General features: G+C 53.3%; 2 protein-coding genes across 4 annotated transcripts; both read right to left on the bottom strand.

Moving 5' to 3' along the window:
* Nucleotides 1-22: 22 nt before the first annotated feature.
* Gpt (glutamic--pyruvic transaminase) lies at nucleotides 23-6,100 on the bottom strand. Of its 3 annotated transcripts, none has more exons than XM_074069477.1 (12): nucleotides 6,036-6,100; nucleotides 2,608-2,882; nucleotides 2,354-2,443; nucleotides 2,171-2,279; nucleotides 1,912-2,045; nucleotides 1,528-1,771; nucleotides 1,251-1,330; nucleotides 1,044-1,180; nucleotides 762-936; nucleotides 528-683; nucleotides 326-438; nucleotides 23-258 (listed from the first exon to the last, which is right to left on the bottom strand). In XM_074069477.1, the coding sequence occupies exons 2-12, from the start codon at nucleotides 2,767-2,769 to the stop codon at nucleotides 168-170; spliced, it is 1,491 nt and encodes a 496-aa protein (XP_073925578.1). In that variant the 5' UTR covers nucleotides 2,770-2,882; nucleotides 6,036-6,100; the 3' UTR covers nucleotides 23-167. The 3 variants fall into 3 exon arrangements, with proteins under 3 accessions (XP_073925578.1, XP_020026555.1, XP_073925577.1); XM_020170966.2 differs by lacking the exon at nucleotides 6,036-6,100 and adding an exon at nucleotides 3,889-4,084; XM_074069476.1 differs by lacking the exon at nucleotides 6,036-6,100 and adding an exon at nucleotides 3,497-3,838.
* Nucleotides 5,152-25,804, bottom strand: Ppp1r16a (protein phosphatase 1 regulatory subunit 16A). Its single transcript, XM_074069478.1, has 13 exons — nucleotides 25,656-25,804; nucleotides 12,012-12,162; nucleotides 11,391-11,548; nucleotides 9,709-10,663; nucleotides 8,352-8,422; nucleotides 8,132-8,277; nucleotides 7,101-7,204; nucleotides 6,906-7,030; nucleotides 6,682-6,807; nucleotides 6,525-6,600; nucleotides 6,309-6,438; nucleotides 6,036-6,201; nucleotides 5,152-5,764 (listed from the first exon to the last, which is right to left on the bottom strand). Exons 4-13 carry the CDS (start codon nucleotides 9,965-9,967, stop codon nucleotides 5,390-5,392), a joined length of 1,578 nt encoding a protein of 525 aa, XP_073925579.1. The 5' UTR covers nucleotides 9,968-10,663; nucleotides 11,391-11,548; nucleotides 12,012-12,162; nucleotides 25,656-25,804; the 3' UTR covers nucleotides 5,152-5,389.

The following is a 25,804-nucleotide window of genomic DNA, read 5'->3' as shown; positions in this document are numbered from 1 at the left end:
ATCTCTGCAGCTGTGCAAGACATCAGACCAGCACCCAGCTTTATTAGGGACCTGCAGAGGCCGGTTTCCAATCCGCAGACAGCATTAAATCCTCCTGAGGGCTTCAGAGACCCCCGGAGACTGGGGCAGTCAGTCCAGGGCAGCCCAGCATGGCCCCAGCAGGTTCCTCAGGAGTACTCCTGGGTGAACTTGGTGTGGAAATGGCTCAGCTTCTCCAACAGCAGCCGCAGCTTCTCCATGGGAGGCAGAATGGTCATCCTGAAATGGGGAAGTGGTAAGCCAAGAGGCATGGGTGTGGGCAGGGACTGTGTGGACCAGGCCTCACCGGAAGTGATAGGTGCCCTCCCGCTGCCCGAAGCCACTCCCAGGCACCACGCAGATGCCGGTCTCCTCTAGCAGGCGCAGGCAGAAGAACATGTCTGGGGCCAGGCCAAGCTCCTAGAGGTGCAGAAGGTGGTCAGCGTACAGTGCCCCACCCTCACCCTGCCCATCTCAGTCCTGTACTGCCCAGTCTCACATCGCCAGACCTTAGCGCACTGCACTGCACGTGGGGGCAGCTGCACTCGAGGGAAGGAATACATGGCGCCCTGCACTGGGTTGCAGCGGATGCCAGGAATCTGGTTGAACATCTGCTCGGTGAGCTTGGCCTTGGCTGCCAGCTGGGCGAGCACCTCCTGCTTCTCCTGTACCCGCGGAGGTGTTGATCAGGGCCACGTGAGGAAGCGGCACCAGCCCCGGCTGAGACACCCTCAGACACTCACCGCCTGGAACTGCACGAAGGAAGGGTCGGAGGGAGCGGGCGGGCTAACTACCATATCCAGCAGGGCTTGGCCAGGCACAGGCGGGCACAGCCGGACGCTCATCAGCTTCAGCATCTGCTGCTGCACCTCAGCATCCATGTTCACCACCTCCACGTAGCCGCCGCGAAACCCGCACCTGCCGGGAGGGGGATGGGAGGTGTCGATGCACGGCGGGGCACAGGGGGCCGAGCAGTGGCCAAAGTCTGCAGATCCCTCCCGCATCCCCCCACAACCTGCACGCACTCGCCCATGTAGCCCTTTGAGGCCGAGTGGAAGGAGGCGAGCTCCTGCTGTGCTGCGTATGGTGGCCCCATCTCCATGAGCACCTTCTTGAAAGAGTGGAACCTCGAGTCCTCGGCGTACACGTTGTCCTGATACACCTGCAGGGGCGGTGTCGTCACATGGGATGCTGTGCTGCTGCCCCCCTCCCGCGCGCACCCCTGTCCACACCTCGTCAGCCATCAGGAAGAGCCGCTCTTCGAAGGCAAAGCGGATAACGGCCTCGATGCACTCACGGGTCTGCACCTGCCCTGGGGCGTGGGGACCGCAACACATGGGCAATGGTCAGTGGCTGGCGCCCTCGCTCTCACTAGACAGCTGGGCAGGTGGAGTGGGCGGGATCTGCCCAGGCGCGGTTCCCGGCAGGGCGGGGCGAGGCGGGGCGGGGCGGGCAGGTCCGGGGCGGGGACGTGGGGCGGGGCGGGGCGGGGGCAGGCGGGCGGCGCACCGGTTGGGTTGCCGGGGTTAATGACGCATAGCGCGCGTGGACGGCAGTGGTCACGCGCCTGGCGTAGCGCGCGCCGCAGCTCCGCCACGTCGAGCGCCCAGGCGCGCTCCTCGTCCAGGTAGTAGTCCACCTGCACAGCGTCCAGCTCGGCCAGAGCCGCCGAGTACAGCGGGTACTGGGGGATGGGGATGAGCACGCCCGTGCGCGTGCGGCCCTCACCGGCCACCAGTAGCTTCAGTACCGTCTGCGGGCGGGAAGGGGAGCGCGGCGTTAGCGGGCCAGGGTCTGCACCTATCCCCCGCCCTGAGCCGGTGTAGCCAGGCCAGACAGCTGGGCCGGGCCGCGAACGTAGGGGCCACTGTGTCCTGCCCTGGCCTGGCTTACCACAATGGCATCGCTGGCCCCCGTGGACAGAAAGATGTTGTTGGTGTCTGCGGGGATGCCTCCGTCGCGCCTCTGAATATACTGCGCCACGTCCTCTCGGATCAGCTGGACGCCAGAGCTGATGCTATAGGCCCCTGGACCCAGAGGCAGGCAGAGCAGAGCGAGCCCATGAGGGTGGTAGTCCCCCTGCAGCCCTTCCAAGGGACCCACCCTTTCTGCTCCTTCCTGGGACTCGGACCCATCTGGCGCTGGCACTCACCCAGGCTGTGGCCCCCACATGCCTGCAAGATGCGCTCGGCCCTTCTCTTGGCATCATCTGGGAAGTCAGGGCTGCTCAGGAGATCCGGGTGGACGCAGAGGGCCAGAACCTGGGAGGACACAGTGCTCAGGCCAGGTCATTTGGTGCGGGGAGGGTGAACCACAGGCAGTGCAGTAACCTCACCTGGCGAAAGAAAGTGATGGGCCTCTGCCCCATGGCCTGGGCATCCCCAATGTTGGCACGAATGACCTCGGTGAAGGGCTTCTCCACACCCTGGGAAGGAAAAGGAGCATAATACAGTGAGATTGGGCACTGCCACTCCCACAGCTCTTACTCACTGTGCTGGGGGGAGGGGAGCTGAGGACCCCATGTGGACTGGGGACTGATTCAGCAGCCCAGATACAGCAGGAGGGGCAGCAGGGGATCCAGGGCCATACCTGGCGCAACTCCTGCTCCAACTCCAAAGCCCGCAGCACTATGGAGCCCCGCACCGCATACTCCACCTTCCGCACACACGGGTTCATGGTGTCCAGCGTCAGCACCTTCTCCTTCAGGCCATTCTTTGAAGACTGGCTTTGATCATTTTCTCTCAAGGCCATGATTGTGCTTGGGGAGAGGGTCCAGGCTTGGGGGTTCGGGGTCAGGAGCAGGGAGTCTGGGTAGGGAACCCAAGGCTGAGACAGCACCCTCTTTAGTGCAGCCTGCTGGCTCCCTGAAAGGGACAAAGAGGGCTGAAGGAGCTAGAGCAGCCTGGGCCCGCCCCACCCGGCTGGGCACAGTTCTGCCCCAGGGAGCCAGAGGGAGTGGGTGAGGTGGCAGGCGGAGCTTGGGGCAAGGCCCAGTGCCGCCCAGTGTCCCCAGGATAGGGGAGCAGGAGACCCACATGGGGAGTAGAGACAGACGGCTCAATAACTCTGACAGACTGGGTGTCAGAAGAGGAGAGAGCTCAGTGTTTGGGTCCCATGGCCCTGAGGGGTTGGAGGAGCTGAGAAGTGACCAAGATGAGAATGGAGTCAGGGGCCAACTGGAGATTTACCCCAGTGTGGCCCAGCCAAGGCCGTGCCCTCTCACCTTCCCCCATCTTCACTTGGACCAACCAGCCTATCCCCTAGGAAACTGGGCCAGGCCTTAGGAGTGAACCTGGGGGACACTGGGGGAGGGGACCGAGTTCAGACTCTGGGTTCCACTGGGCCAGCAGCCATGGTCTGGAGGCTGCAAGAATTCTGTGGCTGGACCTTGGTTCCTGATCAGCATTCCAAGGGGCTGAGAGAAGGCAGGAGAGCACTGGAGACAGGGTAGGCTGGCCCTGGACCCTCAGCAACTCACCCTGGGCTGCCCTCATGTCCTTTCAACACACAGTCCCCTGAGGTTGCCCTTGGGGCCACACTCCAGGCTTGGGGTAACCTAAGACCCCCTTCCCTCCTGTTCCTGATTGGTGGAGAGAGCAGGAAGTGGGCTGTGATTGGTCCTCAGAGTTCCACCTCCACAGGCTGTGCAGATAGCTGATAGGCCCTGCTCAGTGCTGGCCACAAAGGCCACCAGGCTGCATTTGTGCCTCAGCTGAGGGTCATGGAGTCATGCCACTGAGCTGGGCAGCAGGCACTGGTCAGACCCAAGGTGAGCTTTGGCCCCTCTGCCCTTTGCAGGCAGGGATACAGCCATCTGGAATCTTGGGTGGGGTGCATACACACACACACATACACACATGAGCCTCTCACCTTGCTCTTCTTGGCACTGCTGCCACAGCAGCCTCCCAGCTCAGTGGCCTGCTTCTCTGGTCCTTAGGCCAGAGCACAGGTTAATATGTGCCTGGCCCCAGGCAGAGCCAGTCACTGCCCGCCTCCTGGCAGCAGGGCCCAAGTAGCAGCCGTGGTAGCAGGTGGACCTCAGGCAACTGCACCACCCCACTCTAAATTTAACCAGCACCCAGCCCTGGGCCCTCCCCCAACCCTGCCTAGGGCACCAGCCCTCCAACCACAGATTCTGAAGGAAAGGCGGGCCCTGAAGATTGGGCTGACCAGGTCATTGTCCACAAGGAGGGGAGAATAGCCAGAACCCATGTCACCTGGCATGGTTGCCATGAAAAGCTTCCTGCATGGTTATGATCTGGAAGTGCCCTTGGCCCTCCAGCTTGAGGACCCTAAGGGACCCCTCTTATCCTGACACACGGTGCCCAGCCAGCTCTGAGTGGCCAACTGCTTGTCACCTATACCACCCCTGGCAGAAGTTGGCAGGCAGGCCCCAGGATCAGGGCTGCATGCCAGGAACCAGGGACCCACTGCCCCTGGAAAGTGCCTAGTGCCAGTCTTGTGCCTATTTTGTGCTGGTGGCTCTGGCCCAGAAGGGGAGAATAGCCAGAACCCATGTCACCTGGCATGGTTGCCATGAAAAGCTTCCTGCATGGTCATGATCTGGAAGTGCCCTTGGCCTTCCAGCTTGAGGACCCTAAGGGACCCCTCTTATCCTGACACATTGTGTCCAGCCAGCTCTGCCTGAATGGCCAACTGCTTGTCACCTATACCACCCCTTGTGGAAGTTGGCAGGCAGGCCCCAGGACCAGGGCTGCATGCCAGGAACCAGGGACCCACTGTCCCTGGAAAGTGCCTAGTGCCAGTCTTGTGCCTATTTTGTGCCACTGGCTTTGGCTCAGGAGTCCTGTGGAAAACACTGCCTCAGCCCTATCCTTCTGTATGGTCACCCTCAGCCCTTGCCCCCAAAGAATCTCCTTCCAAAGTACCCTCGCTGCCCTCAGGAAAGCAAAGAGTTACAGAAGAGCCTCTGAGAAGCTGAACACAGCCAGGGAGGGTGTGGGTGAAGGCCAGGCTTCTTGCCTGTGGCTGTAGGCCTCTTTCCCACACTGGGGCCAGGGCTGCCACCTGCGAGCCCCAGCTCGTACCTACAGGCCTGAGAGTTTCTGGGCATGGGTGGCACCAGACCCAGCAGCACTACCTGCCCTTCCCCAGCAAGACACACAGGAAAGCTCGGTGGCAAACAGCCTTTATCAAGAGTCACAGGACAAACAGTCTTTGCGGCCTGATGCCCACAGGTATGACTTTGTCACAGGTCCATCCCTGAGAGAGGAAGCCAGTGTCCTGGGTGGTAGAAGCAAAGGGAGCCTCTATACTGGCTGTCCCTCTGCAGTACCAGGGCACACACTGGGAGTGAGTCGTCTCCAGGGCAGGGCTGTGAGGCAGCCTCAGGCCTGGAGACAATGGCCTTTCACATGAGCAGGCAGCATGGCCTCTTCTCCACAGGGGCCTCCTCTGAGGGGGCTGTGAGCTTGAGCAGGGGTGGGTCTCCAGTTGCCCTGAAGCCACAGTCAGGCTGTGAGGTCTCGGTGTCAGAAGGCAGGCCATGCTCAGGGGCCTCCAGCCCCTCAAGAGCAGTTCGCTGAAGCTTGGCGGCAGCTCGCTGGCGCTTGAGCTGTGCCAGGGTGTGGTGGGCCTTGTCTCGGACAAGGGTATCAGGGGTGGTGCTCTCCAGGGGGCTCAGCTGATAGGAGACACTCCGGTCTAACCGCTTGGAGTATAGGTGACGCCCTGAGGGGCCTCCTACTTGACCATTGTGTGGCCTGGCCACCTCGGGGTCCTCCTCCTGTGGGCAAAACCAGGTCCCCAGGGGCCATCAGTAGGTGCCCTCTCTCACTTGTCCTGGCCTTGGTCTCCAGGCTGTATGGAGTGATTGTTGAGGGCCAGACACAAGGGGTTGGGAGGTCAGCAGCCCACTTCTTTGGGGCACCAACCCATCTAGGAATGTAGGGTAACTCACCCTACCACTTCCACAAGGGAGCTGGTGCAAATGGAGAACCATGCCCACCTGCAAAGGCCACTCCAAAGCTAGGGCAGTACAGGGGCTAGGTACTCACCTCTGGGGGCCTCAGCCGGAGCTCAGCATCTGTCTGCCGGTCCTCATCATCCTCCAGTGGCTCTGGACTGGTAGGTGGTGACTGTTGCCACACAATGGCCTCCTGGGCGTGCTCCTTGCGGTACAGGTTGGTGCGCTGGGTTAGGCTCACCCGCCTCACCACCTTCCTGGGGGGGGTGCCGGGAGTTGGGGGGTGGATGAGGCAAATTGTTGGCTGGCCCCTGGACGCTGCCCCGAGAGTTCTACGGGGGCTGGGCTGCAGCAGGAGACTCACCCACGGCTGCCTGCACTGGAGGTACGGCGGCGCAGCAGGGAGCGTTGACGGCCCTGGGCTCGCAGAAGCGCATCCTGCTTGTGCTTCAGCTCCAGCAGCTTGGCCCGCACCTCCTCATCCCCACACACATCTGAGGAGAGGTGGGCAGAGGTGTCACAGGTGCCATCCACACCTGTCCTGTCCCATCCACCAGATGGAGATGGCCCTCATGCTCACCAAGGGGTGTCTCATCCATCAGGGATTTTCCGTTTAGGTCAGCCCCGTGTGCCACAAGCAACTCCACCAGCTGCACCTGCAGGCAGCCAGCAGGAGCTGCTGAGGGCTTGAGCTGGAACCAGAAGCTGCCCACCTGCCTGCTGCTGCCCACACTCACCTGGCCCCAGTAGGCCGCAGCGTGCAGTGGCTCCCAGCCATCACGGTCCTTGGCGCTCAGGCTGGCTCCGTGCTCCAGAAGCAGGGCAGCCACCTCGCTGAACCCATTAGCAGCGGCGATGTGCAGCTGCAGACAGGCCACCCAGCCCTGAATCCCAGCCCCATATCCCTCTGGCAGCAACCACCCAGCCCAGACCAGACTCCCCCATGTGACCAAGCCCTCACCAGTGTGGCCCCATGGTCCAGGGAGTCATTGAGGTCAGCCCCAGCATGCAGCAGGCTCCGGAGATCATCTAGCATGCGCAGCTCTGGTACCGCCCGGGCCTCCTCGATGCTGTCCTGGGTGATACCTATGGGGCAGCAGGCTCAGAGAGAGCATGCCCTGGGCCTACCCCTTGCAGGCAAGCTCAGCACACTCACCACGGTTGGCCATGGCAGTCTCGAGGCAGTCCAGGGTCTGCTCGTCCTCACACAGGTCATAGGGCATGTTCCCATCAGTGTTGACTGCCAGAAGATCTGCACCACTGCAGGGAAGACAGACGGGTCACTGGCCTCAGGACCCTTCTTCATACACCATGCCCCTCATTCAGGGAATCCCTAACTCCTTTCAGAAGGTCTTCCCTCTGCAGAGGCCCTCAGCCTCGGGCTGCCCTCAGAAAGTGAGGGCAAACATGGGAAGGCCCAGGCTCCAGCTGCTGCTGGCAGAGGTGGCCTCTGGGCCCATCTGGTCCACCCCTCCATCCTAGATCCTGTCCTTGACCCAGAAAGCCCATTCTGCAGTCTCTATCCACCTAGGCTCCACATTCACAGCACCCATCTGCCCCCGAATATGTAAGGGTGCACCTGCAGTATGTGTGCAAGGACTCTGAGGACCAAATAACACAGAAAGGGTGCTTGTGCAGGGTAGAGTACAGCCAGGGCTGCTAGGGTTGGAGACCACTTGCTGCCCATCACCAACTCCCTGCCAAATGTACACCCCCACCCCCAGTACCTGTACGTGGGTATGACAGAGATAGCCATCCACACATACAAGGATGGCTGAGCCCCATCAGTAGGCATACTCATGCCTGACTAGGGAGGCATAAAATTATGGGAAAGCCCTTAAATCATGGTGAAACCTCCAGCCTACTCTACTCTGCCTTACCCCTGGATAGAAGTAACAGGAGGTCACTAGGCACCTCCTCTAGGCCTACCCAGACTCTTTACTCCCCTTCCCTCCTTACCAATTCCACCCTGACCAAAATGGTGTTTTTCCATGCAGATCCTGGGGAGGTCCAGTCTGCCAGGCAGGCACCAGACCATGCTAAGCACACACACACTTCCCCCCAGCGTCCCAGCAGGATTGGCAGAGGATGCAGGGACACAGGAAGCCAAGGCCAGGAAGCTTCACAAAGGAGCTAACTCAGCCACCATCTGTGTGGAAGCCCCTCCCTGACACCTGCAGGTCCTACCGGGAAATGAGGAGTTCCACCAGGTGCAGGTGGCCACAAGTGGCTGCAGCATGCAGCGGTGTCCAGCACTCACTGTCACGGGCATTGACATCAGCCCCGGCCTCCAGGAGCTGCTGCACCATCTCTCGGAAGTCATCGATGCAGCACTGCAAATAAGCAATCTGAGCACCACAGCCCTAGCCAGTCCCTCACCCTCCACCCCCACCCCACATGCTCAGACCTGGTGCAGCGCAGTCAGACCATCCTCATTGGCCAGGTCAGGGCTGACCCCACTCCTAAGGAACTGGTGGACTGCAAGAAGGAGGAGGCAGATCAGAGCAAGGCTGTTACTGGCCTTTTTGTCCATGGCCTCAGGCTATCTGGGCCCATTGTGCTGTTGCCCAGGAATTAGGGAAGGGTAGTGGAAGACTGGTACAGAGGCACACAGGCTGAGAAGCATGGGGCATCTATCTGCCAAATGGACTACACACATAGCAGCCCCTACCCCTCCCATATCACAGCACCCAACCCCTCAGACCCCAGAACAGGCCCTCCTGTGGGCAGCTTGCCAGCAATCCCACACTTCACTCCCTGCCCTGTAGCTGCTGCAGCCTGGAGCAGGGGGCAGGTGGCTGTCCAAGAATCCTACTCAGCCCCAGCACAAGGCCCACCCACTCCTGCCCTTCTCTGATGACAGGCCCTCATCCCTACAAGCAGTGCTCAGCCCCATCCTCACTCCCCTAAAGAAGTCCCATCACAGACCCAGACTTTTGCCAAGGTCACTGGGGTCCTCACTGGTCATGCAGCAGTACACACCCTCCTTTTCCCCATAGTTCCCTGTGGCCTGACCTGTGGCACACCCACAGTACCCTTTTCCACTCCCCCTGCCTCCAGGCCTCTCAGGAGGATTCCTGTCCAGGCACTACCCACTCCTCCTCACCCTCTACCCCAAAGTGAAGGAGAAAAAGCCCAAGAGACACCAAGATGCCTCTTCCCTCAAAGCCTTGCACACAGTGAGGCTATAGCATGAGGCACAGGAGAGCAACAGGGGCCTGCTGCAAGGTCAAGCCTGTCATTGGGCTAGGAAGGTTCTAACCAGGAGGAAGGGTCAAAGGTAAGTCCTGGGGCAGCATCAAGCAGAGCCAGCCATGTGTGCTCTGGGCCTCACCCTGAGTCTGGCCAACCCTGTTATCTGCTTGTAACTAGAGAGCTTTACCAACCCGCTCTATAGAGGCAGGGCCTTAGGATCCAAGCACACAGGGAGTAGGACTTGCGTGGGCAGCCCTGCACCCTGCACTTGAGGTGACCAATAGCAGTGAGGGCTATCTGCTGCCCCAGCTCCCCAAGCACTGGATTCTTTTGCAGGCCCCCACAGGCCCTCCTGTAGCCTAGTCCTCCCGAATTTGGCTTGCTTCACAGTAGAACTTTCTGTATGCTGTCCTGCCGAAGGACAGTTACTCAGGGCCATCCTATGTAGCTTGAGACCTGGATCTGCATACAGGTCTAGGTCCAGTCCTGAGCCTCAACACAAGCTGAGGCCACACCCAGATGGATGGGAACATGCACTGTGCGCCACCCTGGAACGAAAACACACTCACCTTCCTCTAGGTCATTTCGGGCAGCGGCTTCCAGAAGGGCAATGCTAGCAGGGAAGAGGACCTGCTTCCGAAGCCCTTGGACAGCTGCCTCCTTCTGTGTCTGCTCCCCATGGCCTTTCTTGCCTTGGGCCTCCTTCTCAGCCTGGGCCCACATCTTCACCTGCTGGGCACGTCGCTTCTGGGCATGCCTTAGCCGCTCCTGAGTGCTCATCCTGCCCACCATGGGCATCTCTGCCAGCAGCTCCAGGTGCTCGGCCATTGTGGGGGATGCCTGCCCACAGGGCTGCTTGGAGCACCACAGTGGGGGATTTGGGGGCCAGGCTGGGCCTGAGGGGTGGGGCAGCTGGCTGGACTGTCTCCCTTGGGGGCATCCCCTTCCCAAGGCCTGGTGCCCTTTGCCCTTGGCAAGGCTGGGTCAGGAGGCCCCACGCTGTGACCAGGCCCAGGCCCTGAGGAGCACAGCCCAGGCAAGGAGGGCAGTGTAGGGGACACCTTCACCCACTCCCCAGGGAGGCCTGGCACCTCAGCTGTTTAGCTAGTAGGGCCTCTCTACAAGCAGCGCCTCACCTCCCTCTTGGGGTCAGGGTGCACAGCCTGTGGGAAGTAGCCCTAAGACCTGGCCGGCCTCAGTCCAGGGTCTGAAGCTAATTACCCAGATAGCAAAGTTCCAGCTTTCTGGCACCCTGCCGAGGAGAAGGGAGGGCAGGGCCAATCAGCAGCGGGCAGCTGAGAGCCCCTGGGAGCCTCTCCTCTCCTTCCATGTCCACCCCCTCCCTTCCAGTCAGTACATTAGGACTAATGAGGTATGGCTGCAGAGGCAGGGCGTGTGGTCAGTCCTGGGGTCCTGGCTCCCAGTGTCCAGGGCTGAAAATCTTTAGGCAGCTAGGGCACAGAGAGGGCAGGGGGCTGTCAATATGTCCTCAGGGGAGCCTCCCCTTCCGGCAGCTGCACACACCTGAGGAGTAAATAAGGAAGCACATCGAGGCCAGCCCATAGGGCAGGGCGGGCAAGCTCAGGTGAGACCTGGCTCCCCGCCACCTCAGGGTCCTGCCCTGTGTGGGGCCCACCCTCTGCCAGCAGAACATACAATGTTAGTTGCTCTACTCCCAACTCTACTCCACACGCCCAGGGAAGAATAAATGAGGAGCATCTCAGCCTCTCCGCTTACCAGAAAGGGCTGCACAGCTGTCCTGCTCAGGGGAACAGTAGAACCAGGAATACTGCCTACTCCCAGCAAGGCCATCACCCCATGACTGCCCCAGGGCCAGACACTGGGCTGGGCAAGGTCTCCTCCCTGGGATGGCCCAAGGACTTGACAGACCTTGCCTCCTGGACTTTGGCCTGACCAGCTCCCCACCCTCTCATGGCCTAGCATTTTGGCCTGTTCCTCACAGGGATGCTACCCAGGCCGGCCAATATTTCGACAATCCTGGGCTGCACTAAAAGCCAGAGTTGTGTAGACACAGGCATAGGTGACTCACCTGCCTTGGGGTCTGTTGAGACCCAACGGCAAACAAGTTTAACTGGGGCACAGCCCTGCTGGTATGTGTGCTTGCTACAGCCCTAGTCCTGCCCTATACCCAGATGCAGTCACTGGACTGCTTCTGGCCCATTCTCCAGAAGGCAAGGCTATGCTCTGCCCAGAAGAGGTCTACCCAAGGCTGGGCGCCAGTGGCGCATACCTGTAATCCTAGCTACTCAGGAAGTAGAGATTAGGAGGATCATGGTTCGAAGCCAGCCCGGGCAAATAGTTCCACGAGATCCTATCTCGAAAAACCTTTCACAAAAATAGGGCTGGTGGAGTGGCTCAAGGTGAAGGCCCTGAGTTCAAACTCCAGAACTGCAAAATAATAATAATAATAAATAGAGGTCTATCCAAAGAGGTCTGTTGTTCCCCAAATAGCCAAGCCTCAAACCCACCTCTCCTCTGGCCAGACAGGTACATAGGGGTCTCCATGGACACTGCTTCTGAGGTATTCTGAAGAGAACTGCTAGCCAGATCATATCAGGCCTGTCAGGTCCCTCCTAAGACCTGGAGCCACACTCCACAGGTCTAACCTGCCTAGACTTAGCCCCCTGTATATCTGGTCTGAGGCTTCCTGGGGCCAGGCCCAACAGGGCCCTCCACCCCTCTTATGCATTCTGTAGGTCAAGAGCTTTCTCAGAGGCACTTGCCCTCAGACCAGCTGCTCCTGGGTTTGGCCACCTCCACAGACTGCTGGGGCCAAGGTAAGGAGAAGCTGCCCAACACCCTGCCCAGGAGCCCCATCCTGATCTTTCCCTCTAGGGCTCATCATCCTCACCCAAGACAGACAGGCCAGGTCCTCAGGAACCTGCCAGCACCTCTATGCGAGGATAGGACTCTAGACTCCACCAGCATGGCAAAGTCCTCCCTCCGTGCTGCCACTGCAGTGGACACCCTTCTCCTTGACAGGGCTCTCAGTCATCAGCATCCTACAGGAAAGAAAGACACTACCAGCTTACACACACAAAAAAAAAATCACAGCAAAGAGCATAGTGTACTACCCTTGCTTGGCCTACCCTGACCACAGGTAGAAGATCTGAGATGTCACTCCACCCCTGTTATTTGATATGCTGGTGCCCTGTTCTATACAAGAGAAAATAACCCAAGAACAGCAACCACTTTTCAAATGGAACATGCTGGCCTTTGGTTTCTTATTCTGAGGTACAACAGAGCACAACATGACCCCTCTGGCCACAATAGGAAAAATGAGCACAGGGATAGGAGCTACCTCTGGCCGCACAGAAGGCTCTGTCCTCCCTACCACACAGCTTCCGAGCACTGGGCCCACTTTCCTGAACTTCTCACTGGAAGCTGCCTGAAGGCAGTCTCCATGTAACCTCCTAGCCTAGCCCCTGCCTAGCTTAACTGCTTCTTCTGAGACAAAAGGAGGTGCCCAACGAACCCAAGGAGACCCAGGCCTACCATGCAAGTGGCCCACCCTAATGGTCCTCCTTCCAGGGGCATCCTAGCTCTGAGCTTCCCCAAACCCTAGATCTCCCAGATGCCTGTCCTCCCTCCAGAAGCCAGCCTCAAAGGGGACAGGCCAGAGGTCAGCAAAAGAAGCTTAGGTTCTAGAAGGAAAGGCCACATCTTGCCTACCTGATCTTGACTGACCCAGCTGAACTTCACTAAGGTGCGGTCCCTCCTTCCTGCTGCCAGAGCCATGAAAACTCAGCTGAACCATTAAGGCCTGGTGGCTGGCTCAGCAGAGTCCCACCAAATGGCCACCACGCCACACCCAGGCTAAGAAGGGGCTGAGCAGGATAGCTCCCACCCCAGTCCATAAATCCTTCCCCAAGCCTCCCTGGAATGTCAAACAGAGATAATCCAGTTGATTTATTCCAGTTCTCAGCTTCAAGCCTGGGTGAGCGACATCAGCGTGTGAGACCCAGCATGGAGTAGCCTCCTGGAGGACACTCCACTGCCTCCAGCCCCACCCCTCAACCTGTATACACCACTAAGCTGACCCCAGAATGTAGAGAGCACCACAGGGCAGCCAGCCTTCATCACAGGCAGCATCCAGACCCCAGCCCAGGCTCCACAGCTCTAGTGAGAACACATGCAACCTACCCAACCTCCCAGCCCCTCACCCACCCACCCTCACTGCCACAACCCTCTCTAGCAGGTCTCTGCCATCATCCCAATTTCCACACAGGGAAAACAAGGCCATAGCTAAATCCAGAATTTCCCTGTTAACCACTCCACCACAGTGCCTCTCACACCTACCTCCCAGCATCTGTAATGCAGCAAGAGCCCAGAGCCTGACAGTTACAAAGAACATAAGTTATTACTTCAGTCACATAGAGAGAGAGACAAGGGAAAGGTGGAGGTGTGCCCTGTCCAGAGAAAGGACAGAAGAGACAAGGGGCATGGAGGGAAATGGCTCAGAAAAGTCAAGAAGTGGGGCAGGAGACTGGGCACCCCTAAGGGCTCCTGCGCCCACAGGTGAGCATACACAGTACACGTCTTTGAAAGTGCAGGTTCTTCAGTGTATATCCAGAAGCAAACTGCATCCCTTCTGGCAGCCCTCCATTCTGGAACCCCCCACACTACTGAAACCCACTCAGCAGGTCAGGTGGAAGGCAAGGGCAGGACCATGGAGATGGAAATAAGAGAGCTCTTCTGCCTCCAGCTGCACATCACAGGGGAAGCCCCACACCATAGGTCAGTGAGCAGCAACTGGGCAGCTGACACAGGAAACTGGCTATGACCCAGGCCAAGCACTCAAGCCTACCTACCCTCTGCCTGGTTCTGGGGACTTTACACTCCTGTAGTGCTAAGGCCTTTTGGAGTTAGTTCCTGTAACTTACAACCAGAAGAGATGACTTCATTTGTAATGATAGCCATTAGCAAAAAATGAGAGCATAAGCCAGGCACTGGTGGCTCACACCCATAATCTTAGCTACTCAGGAGACAGCAATCAGGTGGATCGTGGTTCGAAGACAGCCTGGGCAAATAGTCCACAAGACCCTATCTTAAAAAACATCATCACAAAAAAAGGGCTAGCAGAGTGACTCAAGTGGTAAGAGCAACTGCCTAGCTAAGCTTAAGGCCCTGAGTTTAAATCCCAGTGCCACCAAAAAACAACAAAAAAAGAGCCTATGCCCACCATTCTAGGAAAACTAAACTACTTATGTCATTCTGTAGAATAATGTCTACACGTGTGTGTGTCGGTCAACAGGGTGAGGCAGAGCTCAGCGTCGTGGGAGAGAAGCTGGCATCAGCATAGAGGCCAACGGGACCTGGGATAAAGGTGTCATAGACACTCAGACTCATCCTACACACAGAAAGGACCCCTGCAGTGGACTGCACAGGGGAGTCCCAATGGATCTGCTGGACATGTGGAGGCACATATGGGGCTGCTACACCAATGGAGAGAAGGTCCCAGTAGGAGGGCAGCTCAGTCCCATGGCTTACACCCTGTGGCCACAGGCTACTTACTCCTGGCCTCACAGCCTTGCGCTCGTGGAGGACAGACCAAAGTACGCTGGCCATTGTGGTTGTGGGTACCAGTGTGGAAAAATCCTAGGCTGCCGGGGCATTCTTCGGGGTCCAGGCCTGAGAAGTTCATCCTGAACAACCACCAAGCACCTGAAGTGCCATCAGGCCACTCACTGCAGCAGCATTTATGACACAAGACACCAGAAAGGACCAAAACAATGATCAAAGGAGTCCAATTAAGTAAGTCCCTTGCGTTTTATGAGAAAGCTTCTTACATACTAGTAAGTAAAGCCCTCTAAGAAATAGCGTTTGTTCAGCCCAGGGAGGTGGCTCATGCCTGTAATCCTAGCTACTCAGGAGGTGAAGATCAGGGGGATTGTGGTTTGAGGCCAGCAAAAGTTCACAAGATCCCATCTCAACCAATAAAAAGCTAGGCATAGTGGAATGCACCTGTCATTCCAGCTACATGAGTAGTATAAATAGGAAGATTGTTGTACAGGCCAGCCTGGGCATAAATGCAATACCCTATTCAAAAAATAACTAAAAAACTAGGGCAGGGGACATGGCTCAAGTGGTAGAGAGCCTGCCTAGCAAGCACAAGGCCCTGAGTTCAAATTCCAGTTCTGCCAAACAACAACATAAAAAAACCCACAGAAATAGTTTGTTCAGTGAAGAAAAAAAGATGTATGATCATCTTTTTGTATGTAAAAAAAAAAAGGAGTGAAATAAGAATGTATAAGGAACTAAGTGTGATGGTATAACCCCTGTAGTTCCAACCACTAGTGAGGCTGAAGCAAGAGGGTCACCTGAACACAGGAAATTGAGGAATTTGGGAAGTATAGTGAGAATCCATCCCAAAAAAAAAAAAAAAAAAAAATCAGCCAGGCATCATATCAAAACCACCCCAGGCAAATAGTTCACCAGACCCTATCTTGGAAAAACACACAAGTGGTACAGCACCTGCCTAGCAAGTGTGAGGCCCTGAATTCAAACATCAATGCCACAAAAAAAAAAAAAAAAAAGGGCTGGATGTGGCGGTTCCAAGTTTGTAATCCTGAGATCAGAAGGGTCACAGTTCAAAGCCAGTAAGTGGCTCAAGGCCCTGAGTTCAAACCCCAGCAAAAAAAAAAAAAAAAAAAAAAAGAGCTCCATCTTGCTGGATGCCAGCAAGCATCCAGCAAGGGATTGCCTGTAATCCCAGCTACTAGGGAGGCAGTGATCAGGAGGATCTTGGTCCAAAGCCAGCCTGGGCAAACAGTTTGTGAGACCTTATCTTGAAAATACCCAACACTAAAAAGGGCTGGCAGAGTGACTCAGATGGTAGAGCGCCTGCATAGCTAAGCATGAGGCCCTGAGTTCAAACCCCAGTACTGCAAAAGAAAAAAATTAAAAAGCTCCATCTTGTCAGGGACCAGCAGCTCACACATGTAATCCTAGCTACTTGGGAGAAGGAGATTGGGAGGACTGAAGTTCAAGGCCAGCCTGGGCAAACAGCTCAGGAGACCCCATCTCAAAAATAACTACAGCAAAATGGGCTAGAGGTGTGGCTCTAGCAGCAGAGTACCTGCTTTGCAAGTCTAAAGCCCTGAGTTCAAATCAAATCTAGATCCACCTCCCACAAAAAAAAAAAGCTCTTAGAGCTGATACCACTGAACAGGAATGAGGTTGGTACCAGGAGAAAGAAAAGCACATGCTAGGTTCCAGGTACTGGGAAGGACAAGGGGTGGGGATACAGGACAACCAAAGCCACATGAACAACCAGGCAGTTGTGCAGCATTCCTCTCTTCAGGTCGTGGGAACTGAGAAGGCTCTCAGACCAATGAATGATATGATCGGATTGTCCCAGAGACCAAGTGAGGCAAGGGTGAAATGCAAGAGTGGAAGGGAAGACAGTCCAGGGAAATGGTGGAAATCAAGAGTAACAGGACAAGGGAGCAACAGACAGCTTCATGCAAGGAAAGGGCCAAGAAAGGCAGATGGAGCAGCCCTGAAGAGCAGGACTGGCAGAGTACAGGGAGGGTCAGAGAAGAGTATCCAGGTGTAAGTAGTCAGGAGGAGTGTAGACAGAACCTAGAGTGGCCCTGCAGGAATCTGGGGAGATAGGGAGGATCCCTCAGAGCCCATGCAGCCACAGGAAATTTCACGTAGGTCTAGTGGAGAGGGATACTAAGGATGGAGTGTGGCCATGGAAAGCTGCCTAGGAAACAGGGTAAGACTCTCTTCTCACCCAAATGAACTCTAGACAGCACACATATGACCTAAGAAAAAGAAAACCATAGAGGATAAGGACAAAGGAAGAAAATGTTTTGTAATCCTAACTAAGAGGGAGCCTTTCTAAACCTGCCATGAAACCCAAAAACTAAAAGAAAAAGCTGATACATCCAATTGCACTTAGTTTCTAAATATCTGCATCATAAAAAGAAAACAAAACCTACAAGGTCAGAAGACAAAGAGGACCACTGGGCAAGAACATTTACAATGAGTAAGCCTGACAAAGTATTCACTGACCAACACAGAGGCAAAGGACTGACAATTTGTGGACAGACACAGACCAAGGAGGAAATGCCAGACAGCTGCTAACCCAAAGGAGGCACATTTGGACTTTGGGTACAGGCAGCACAAGTGGAGGAAGACTTGAGCCTGCCCACTGCTCTACCCTCCTGTCAGGAGGCCCCTGCACACACAACTGCAGATCACAGTTAGACTGGAGATCTCAGACGTTCAGACAGTCAGACTTTGGCTAAGATGGGGGAGGCTTCTGAGCCAGACTCCACCCCTCCCCAGCCCAAAAACCCTGCCCTGGGCCCCAGCCAGCCACCAGTGAATCCCCATGTTCCTTCTTCTGAGGAAACTTGGCTTCCCTACTTGCTATTCCCACCCAGCAGCCCTCTTTGCAGACTGGTTTCTCTCTCCCCAAAGGTCCCTGGCCTGGAAGTGGGGCACCAGTCCCCTTAATCCTCTGAGGCTGCAGAACTCTGTCCCCTCTTCTCCCTAGGAGTCATCTGCTACAGTAGCCACCTTACATCAACCCTTCTTGTCACCCCTCTGCCCATCACTGTGGCTGAATTCCTGCTGATCTAAGTAGTCTCATGGATGGTCCTTCATGTCCTTACTCCCTCTCAGCCTTGACCTCTTCTTCCTGCTAATGACCTCGTCCTCTGTCCCAACTACACCCTCTACCAGTCACCATAGTAGCTGTCCCCACCCAGTGGTTTCAATCCAACTCCTCATTCTCTACCACTCCTGTGACCCTGACCCCAGCCCCAACATTCCAGCACTCCCTCACACTGCCCTATCCTCACCCCATCTCTACTGCTCAAGTTTCAGCCCTAAGTTCGCTGCCCCTCTTGCGTCACTAAACGCACCAGCAGAGCCGCTGACGTAACCAGGCACAGCCACCTGGTCCTGACCGCTCATGCTGAGGGCCCTAATGCTAGAGAATGTCACTGTTTCCCTAGCCCCTGTCTCCTGCTCGCCTAGATAGAAACATGTGCCCTGAGAAGACAGCATCAGAAGAGGACATCCATCTTCTATTCATGACAGAATAGCAGTATCCTACAACATCAATGCCTAAGACGAAACCTGACACAAGACAAGGACAAAGAACCACAAAACAATATTGCAAGATAAGAAGACATAAACAGAGGGAGACACCATGCTTATGATCAAAAGACACAGAACTGTAAAGGTGACAACGCTCCCTAAGTTCATCTAAGAGTCAGAGTAGCCCCAATGTAAATCCCAACAATGCATGAAACTCACAAGCTAATTCTCTATTTTACACAAAAAGGCAAATGTCCACGAACAGGCAGAACAACAATGAAAAAGAAAAACTTTGAAATATCTACACTATTGGCTATTAGGACTTGTTATAAAGTTTGGTAATCAAGTCCAAAGTGTTTGCTTAGGGATAGAGAAATAAACCAACAAATAAGCAGGTAGAGCAACAAACACACACGTGTGGATGCTTGATTTACAATGCTACAGAGCAGAAGAAAAAGTGATTTAAATAAATGGTGCAAGTGATTAGGTATACCTCAGTGGTAGAGCACTTGCCCAGCATGTGAGAGAATCTGAGTTTAATACTCAGCACTGCAAAAATAAGTAAGTAACTGGTCCTGGGTCCACTGGATACACTCCTGTAAAAAACTAATCTAAGCTGGGCATGGCACGTGCCTACAATCCCGGCACTCAGGAAGTGGAGGCAGGAAGATTTCTACTTCAAGACCTGGCTGACCTACATGGAGGCTTTCTCAAATTCAATCATCAGCATCATCACTGTCATAACTGCCATCATCATCTTGATGTCTTCTTCAGGTAAACTGTACATCCAAATGTAAAACTGCTATGGTAAATAAGTCCACTGACATCATTAGCCACTAGGAAAATGAAAAATGAAAAGTAAGACCATGTGAGACACCAGAATGGCAAGGACATGAAGAACAGGATGGGTCTCACACATTGCTGGTAGGAATGTAAAATAATACAGCACTCTAGAAAATAGCATTTCTTTCTTTTTTTTTTTTTTTGCAGGGGGGCAGTGGGGAAGACTGGACTCATGCCTGTAATCCTAACTACTTGGGAAGCTGAGATCTGGAGGATCACAGTTCAGGGCCAACCTGGGCAAACAGTTTGTGAGATCCCCACCTCCAAAAATAACCACAGAAAAATGGACTGGAAGTGTGGCACAAGTGGTAGAGTGCCTTCATCTACATCCCAGGATACCTGGTGCCCTGTCTTCCCTGCCCTTCGCCAGCTTCCCTTCACAGTGGGGACTCACTCCTGTCTTCATGGCCGTCCAGGGTCTCCTGAATCTCCCTGGGCCCAGCCTCCACCACTCACAAGCCACTGGACAGAGCCCCCGGAAGTGGGGGCCCTCAGTATCACAGTCCCTGCCACTGCAATTCTGAAACTCAGTCACTGTGACAGTCACCCAGATGGACCTGGATATCATAAGGGCAGTATCTCTGTTTCTGTTCCTTTCATTCATTCATTCGTTCATTCCACAAGTACTTTCTGAGTTTGGCCTCCAAGGGTGGAGATCTCTTCATTCCAGACCTGGGCTTATTTCCTGGGCCCCAGGGTCATTCAAGGGTGTGGAGCCAGGTACCAGTGGCTCATGCCTGTAATACAAGCTACCTGGGAGGCTGAGATCAGGAGGATCATGGTCATCCCAGGCAAATGGTTCTTGAGACCCCCATGTTCAAAACAAAGAAAGCAAAATGGACTAGACTTGTGGCTCAAGTGTTAGACTGCCTGCTTTGCAAGCACAAAGTCCTGAGTTCAAACCCCCATCCCGGGAGAAAAAAAAAAAAAAAGGTATGGAGTATGGACACACCTACAAGGCTCTCATAATGAATTCAAGATCAGGTCAGAAAAGACACCATGGCTTTTTTGATCATGTGTTCTGCTTGAGGCCAACCAACTGTAGACATCCTGAGAATGTTCTGAACTAGGAGCCCAACCCATGGAGAGACCAAGTGGGAGGCACTGAGACCTCCAGCCCACAGCCAGAGTGAACCCTCTGGGAAGCAGGTCCTCCAGCCCAGCAGAGCCTTCAGACAGCCCTGGCTGACAATGTGACTGAAGACTCTGTCTGAGACATACAAAGCCAGAACTAGCTAGTAGAGTTGCTCATATACCCTTCACTTATGCAGTGTGGGATAATCAAAGTTGTTTTAATCCACTATACCTGGGATGATTTGTTATGCCGCAATATGTAATGTATACAGACTCCACTTGCACACTGTCTCTATTCTGATTTCAGCTGCTCAGTCCAACCATTTCACACACTTGCCAGTGTGCTCCAAGCACCGCCTTGGTCACCTTGGTAACGATCCCCCCCAAACCCATGTGGGCCTGTTCCAGGTTCCCATTCTTTCCCATTGGTGCATTTGTCAATCACTGGCCTGAGCAACAGTCCACTCTTCTACTTACTGTGCTCTGTATGTTATCAAGAAATCTCCTCTCTGATCCTGTCTTGCTAGTGGCTCATCCTCTGGTCTCAGTTTCCCTTCTGGCCCTCAAATGAGGCTCTGTGTCTTTCTCAATGTTCAAGTTCCCCTGGCATAAGCAGGAGAACCACATGAAATTGAAACCTTCCATGACTTTTGATCTACAAAAATGAAATGCTATTTAGCTCAGTAACAACTGCCTGGCTGACCTCTCTGAGAGGAAGGAGGATAAATACCACACTATCACACCCAGGTTGGGAATTAAGTGTGGACACAGGGGCTGACCAGACTAACACTGAGCTCTCCAAGCAATGTCTGCTGGGGTGGAGAATGTGGGAGGGCCTCTCCTTGGAAATCAGGGGACACTCTGAATCTCCTTCCTCAATTTCCTTTCCCTTTGCCACCTGGCTCCAAAATAAATCTAATAAACCAACTCACAGCAAAGTGTCAGAAGCCAAGATGCACAAATGAAAGCAGCTAGGTAGCAAGAAACATCTGCATTTGAAAAGAGACTTAATGAGAACTGAAGATGAAAGTCAGCCAAGCAGGGCACTGCTGGTAGCTCATGTCTGTAATCCTAGCTACTCAGGAGGCAGAAATCAGGAGGATCGTAGTTCAAAGCCAACCCAGGCAAATAGTTCCACAAGACCCTATCTCGAAAAACCCTTCACAAAAATAGGGCTGGTGGAGTGGCTCAAGGTGAAGGCCCTAAGTTCAAGCCCAAGTACTGCAAAAAAAAAAAAAAAAAAAAGTCACCCAAGACTAGGAGAGAAAAAAAGGACAGAGGGAGAATAGGCATGGAGACTCCAACAGTTCTACAAACCTTGACTTCCAAAAAGCCACAGCTGGGTGCCACTGTCTTATTTAGCTTCATGCCTCCAATGGGCCACTACCCAGGTAGAGATGGAAATGGGTCTGTCAATTACAACAGTGACAAAACTAACTAATGAAAGCTAGAGAACATAACTCCAGACTAGATGAGGCAGTAGTCAGGAGTCCTGGGAGCCAAGCTGCTGCCTGTGGCACCAGCCTGGGAACTGTGGATGGAGGAGGCACTTGGGCCACAAGGATTCCAGATTTAGATCAAGAGATATAGGGGTCGAAAGAACAAATAGTGCCCATGCTGTCTGAGATACTCCTATACACAAGTCTAGAACAAGAGGGGACATCCTCAAGGAAGACAGTTCACAACTTAGTCAACAAGTCCTGGAAACTGAATGGAAGAATGATAGGAGCTGGGAGGGCAGAGATATGGCTCAGAAAGTCACAAGGGAAAAGAAGAAAGGAACACAATATATAGGAAGACAAAGCTCACACAACTCAGACTATAACAGAGGACTGGTTAAAACAACAGCATCTCTTTGAACTTAGCTGCTCTTTGTGGGATATAGGAATTGGGACACTAGGCCCAAACAGGAGACCTAACTTGCACACACTGCCTGGCTCTAATGTAAAAGACGTTTTGGCACAACAGGGCTGCGAACCATGGTTACAGAACAGAATGTAACTCTATCGACCACATGGCCAGAAGAACACACATTCCATCATGGATATCCACAAAATAAATAAAATGGGACTCAGATCCGCACAACCATGTTCACACTAGCATTGCTCATAAAAAGCGGAAACAACCCCACCATCCCCTGGCAGGCAAAAAGCAAGACATGGCCCATTCACACAACAGAATATCATTAAGACATAAGCAGGATTGCAATTCTGATACATGCGTCAAATGCGTGCAGCAGAAAGACAACCACTGCCTGATTCTACCTGATACCGAAAATAGGTAAATTCCTACACAAAGAGTAAAACACAGATTTCCAGGGGCTAGAGGATGGAAAATGACAGTGACTGTCTAATGGGTATGAAATTTCTGTCTTGTTAAAAAGTTTCTGTTTTGGTGCTGGCAGGATGGTTCAAGTGGTAGAGTGCCTACCTAGTAAGCGTGAGGCCAAATTAAAGCCCCAGTACCGCTTTAAAAAAAAAAAAAGAAAGAAAAAGCTAGGCTGGGCACCAGTGGTTTATGCCTGTAATCCTGACAGGCTGAGTTCAGGAGGATTGCAATTCAAGGCCTGTCTGTGCAAGTAATTCGCAAGACCCCATCTCCAAAATAACCAGAGCAAAATGGACTGGTGTGACTCAAGTGTAGAGCATTTCCTTTGCAAGCAGGAAGCTCTGAATTCAAATCCCAGTATCACCAAAAAGAAAAAGAAAAAAGACACTGAAGTGGTAGAGCAAGCACAAAGGCCTGAGTTCAAATCCAAGTACTGCCAAAAAATGAAAAGAAGAGAAAAAGCTAAAAAGGCCAGGCCTGGCATGGTGACACATGTCTATAGTCCTAGCTATTGAGAAGGCTGAGGCAAAAGGACAATTGAGGCCAGCCTGGGCAATCTATCTCAAAAAACAAAAAAGAAAGAAAAGAAAAGAAAAAAGCTGGGCACATGCCTGCTGTAATCCTAGCTACTCAGAAGGCAGAGATCAGAAGGACTGAGGTTGAGACCCTACCTCAAAAAGATCCATTCACAAAAAGGGACTGGTGGAGTGGCTCAAGGTGTTGGCCCTGAGTTCAAGCCCTTGCAGAGCAAAAAATAATTAAAAAGTGAGACACAGTTAAAGTAGTGCTCAGAAGGAAATTTCTACCTCAACAGTCTTAAATAATAAGAAATTAGGAAAAAAATCAATGAAATAACTTGATTCCAACTTAAGCTTCCAACTTAGAAAGCTAGAAAAAAGGAAAATTAAACTCAAATTAAAAGGAATAAGAGCAGAAATTAATGAAACAGAAAACAGACAAATAGGAAATATTGGAACCAAAATCTGTTCTTTGAAAATATTAATAAATCTGACAAACTTTTCACTAGATTGATCAAGAAAAAAAAGAAGACAGAGCCCTACATGGTGGCAGCACTTGAGAGGCCAAAGCAGAAGAATCATTTGAGCCCAGGAGTTCAAGACTAGCCTGGGCAATACAGTGAGACCCCATCTCAAAAAAAAAAAGACAAAAATTACCAGTATCAGATGAACATGGTGGTACATGCCAGTAATCCCAGCTACACAAGAGGCTAAAACAGGAGAATAGCAAGTTTGAAGCTAGCCAGGTCAATTTAGCAAGACCCTGCCTTAAAATAAAATTTAAAAGGGCTGGGGATGTAACTCAGTAGTACTGAGTGCCTGGCAGAAAATGAAATTTTACTGGAACACAGCCACTTTCATTTTTTACATAGCATCTTTGGCTGTTCTGTGCTACATCACAGATCTGAAAAGTTTAAAACAGTTACTGAATGGTCCTTCATAGATAAAATGTCATGCTTGATTAGATAAGTGGCAAATCCCCACCTGGTGCTGGTGGCTCATGCCTGTAATCCTAGCTACTCAGGAGGCGGAGATCAGGAGGATCACAGTTCCAAGACAGCCTGGGCAAATAGTTCCTCAAGACCCTATCTTGAAAAAAACCCATCACAAAAAAGGGTTGGTGGAGTAGCTCAAGGCCCTGAGTTCAAAACCCCAGTACCACAAAACAAACAAACAAAAAAAAAAAGCCAAACTCCCTGAATGAAACAAATTATCAAATTGGGCTCAAGAAGAAATAGTTATATATCTATTAAAGAAATAAAAGTCACACTAAAACCTTTCCACTGAGTGAAGCATGGTGGTGCACACTATAATCAGAGCACTTTAGAGGGTTGAGGCAAGAGTATTCTGAACTCAAGGACAGCTTAGGCTACATAGCAAGATTCTATCTCAAAACATAAATAAGAAAGAAAATTTCCCACAAAGAAAACTCCAAACCCAGATGATTTCATTGGTAAATTACATCAACCATTTAAGGAACATATTATATCAAACCTGCAAAACCCCTTTCTGAAAATAGAGGAGCAGGAAATGCATCTCAATTCATGAAGCCAGCATTATCCAGATCCCCCAACCCGAGATGTGACAAGTTAAGAACCCCAGAGACCAACCTAATTCCCTTAGTTGTAACAATCTTTTTTTTTTCCTTTGGTGGAACTGGGGTTTGAACTCAAGCCTTCCCGTTTGCAAAACAGGTGTTCTACCACTTGAGTCACACCTCCAGTCCATTTTGCTCTGATTATTTTGGAAACGGGGGTCTCAAGAACTATTTGCGCAGGCTAGCCTTGAACCGTCATCCTCCTGATAGCCTCTCAAGTAGCTAGGATTATAGGTGTGTGCCAACAGCGTTCTGCTATACCAATCCATTTAAAAACATTACCAGCCCTTCTGCGCATGAACAAAGCAAAAAGACATCTTGTATGAAACAGATGGAAGCCTTCATCAGACACCACTTCCAGGGCCTGGACCTTGGATCTGTGAAATCATAGCAACACGTCGCCAAGTTTGAAGCAGAGAGCACGCCCTCAGCAGACATGAAGTCGCTGATGCCTTGACCTTGCACTCCCTAGACTCCAGAACTATACTTCCGTGCTGCCAGGAGGTCGGTCTGGAACTGACAACACCAGCAGTAACTACTGAGAAAACCCTCTGGCTATTTCCTGTTTCAGGAAAAAGTACTTTGCATTTCAACGTGGTTACCGGTGATGAAGATATTAATGGGAAATGTAACGAGGAACTTCACATGACTTGCAACATCTATGTGACATGAAAAAAAGCTAATTTCAGCCTTGTCTCATTAACCAGATCTGTCGCCAGCTAAAAATTGTCACTATACTGTGTTTTCTGCCTAGACAAGTCCCTTCTCTGTGGCCTCAATGCCCTCATTTGAAAATGAAGACTGCTGGTCAGCCTGCCTGACCAACAGGTTGCAAGAACCACAATAACTTCACATTCAGGTAAAACGAGAATCGTGTACTGGAGGCCTCCTAAGGCGCCCCTTCTGGAGGCCTCTCCCGACACTCCCCACTTCGCTGCCCTGGCTCCGGCCTGCTCGGGGCGGCAGAGGTGCTCCGCGGCCGGTCGCTCCTCCGCCCCGCGCCGGTCCTCGCCCCCGCGTTCTGCACACGCACCGACCCCACTCCTCGTCGCCCCCCCACCCGCAGGCCGCGCCTCACCTGCAGCCTCAGTAGGCCGCACCCCAGCTCGGTCCCCGCGGCGGTCAGTCTGCCCCGCGCTGCTCTAGGCGCCGCGGGGGCGGGCCCCGCGCCGGGCCTCACCATGGCAACGCAACACTTCCGGTCTGTGCTACCTGGAGCGGAAGCCG

This window comes from Castor canadensis, chromosome 3, assembly GCF_047511655.1.
Source record: "Castor canadensis chromosome 3, mCasCan1.hap1v2, whole genome shotgun sequence".
NCBI classification, from domain to species: domain Eukaryota; kingdom Metazoa; phylum Chordata; class Mammalia; order Rodentia; family Castoridae; genus Castor; species Castor canadensis.
Note: the sequence above shows the minus strand (reverse complement) of the source record. Positions and strands in the feature narration are given on the sequence as shown.

Bases quoted from the DNA above. Each gene is read 5' to 3' on its own strand.
- Gpt (XM_074069476.1), bottom strand. The intron at 2,444-2,607 runs GTATGGCCCTGG...TTTCCTTCCCAG, and splicing joins TGGAGCAGGAGTTGCGCCAG to GGTGTGGAGAAGCCCTTCAC. The intron at 684-761 runs GTGAGTGTCTGA...CCGCGGGTACAG, and splicing joins CCTTCGTGCAGTTCCAGGCG to GAGAAGCAGGAGGTGCTCGC.
- Ppp1r16a (XM_074069478.1), bottom strand. From the start codon at position 9,967: ATGGCCGAGCACCTGGAGCTGCTGGCAGAGATGCCCATGGTGGGCAGG. The intron at 8,278-8,351 runs GTCTGAGCATGT...GCTTATTTGCAG, and splicing joins GTCTGACTGCGCTGCACCAG to TGCTGCATCGATGACTTCCG. The intron at 5,765-6,035 runs GTGAGTACCTAG...TTTTGCCCACAG, and splicing joins TCCGGCTGAGGCCCCCAGAG to GAGGAGGACCCCGAGGTGGC.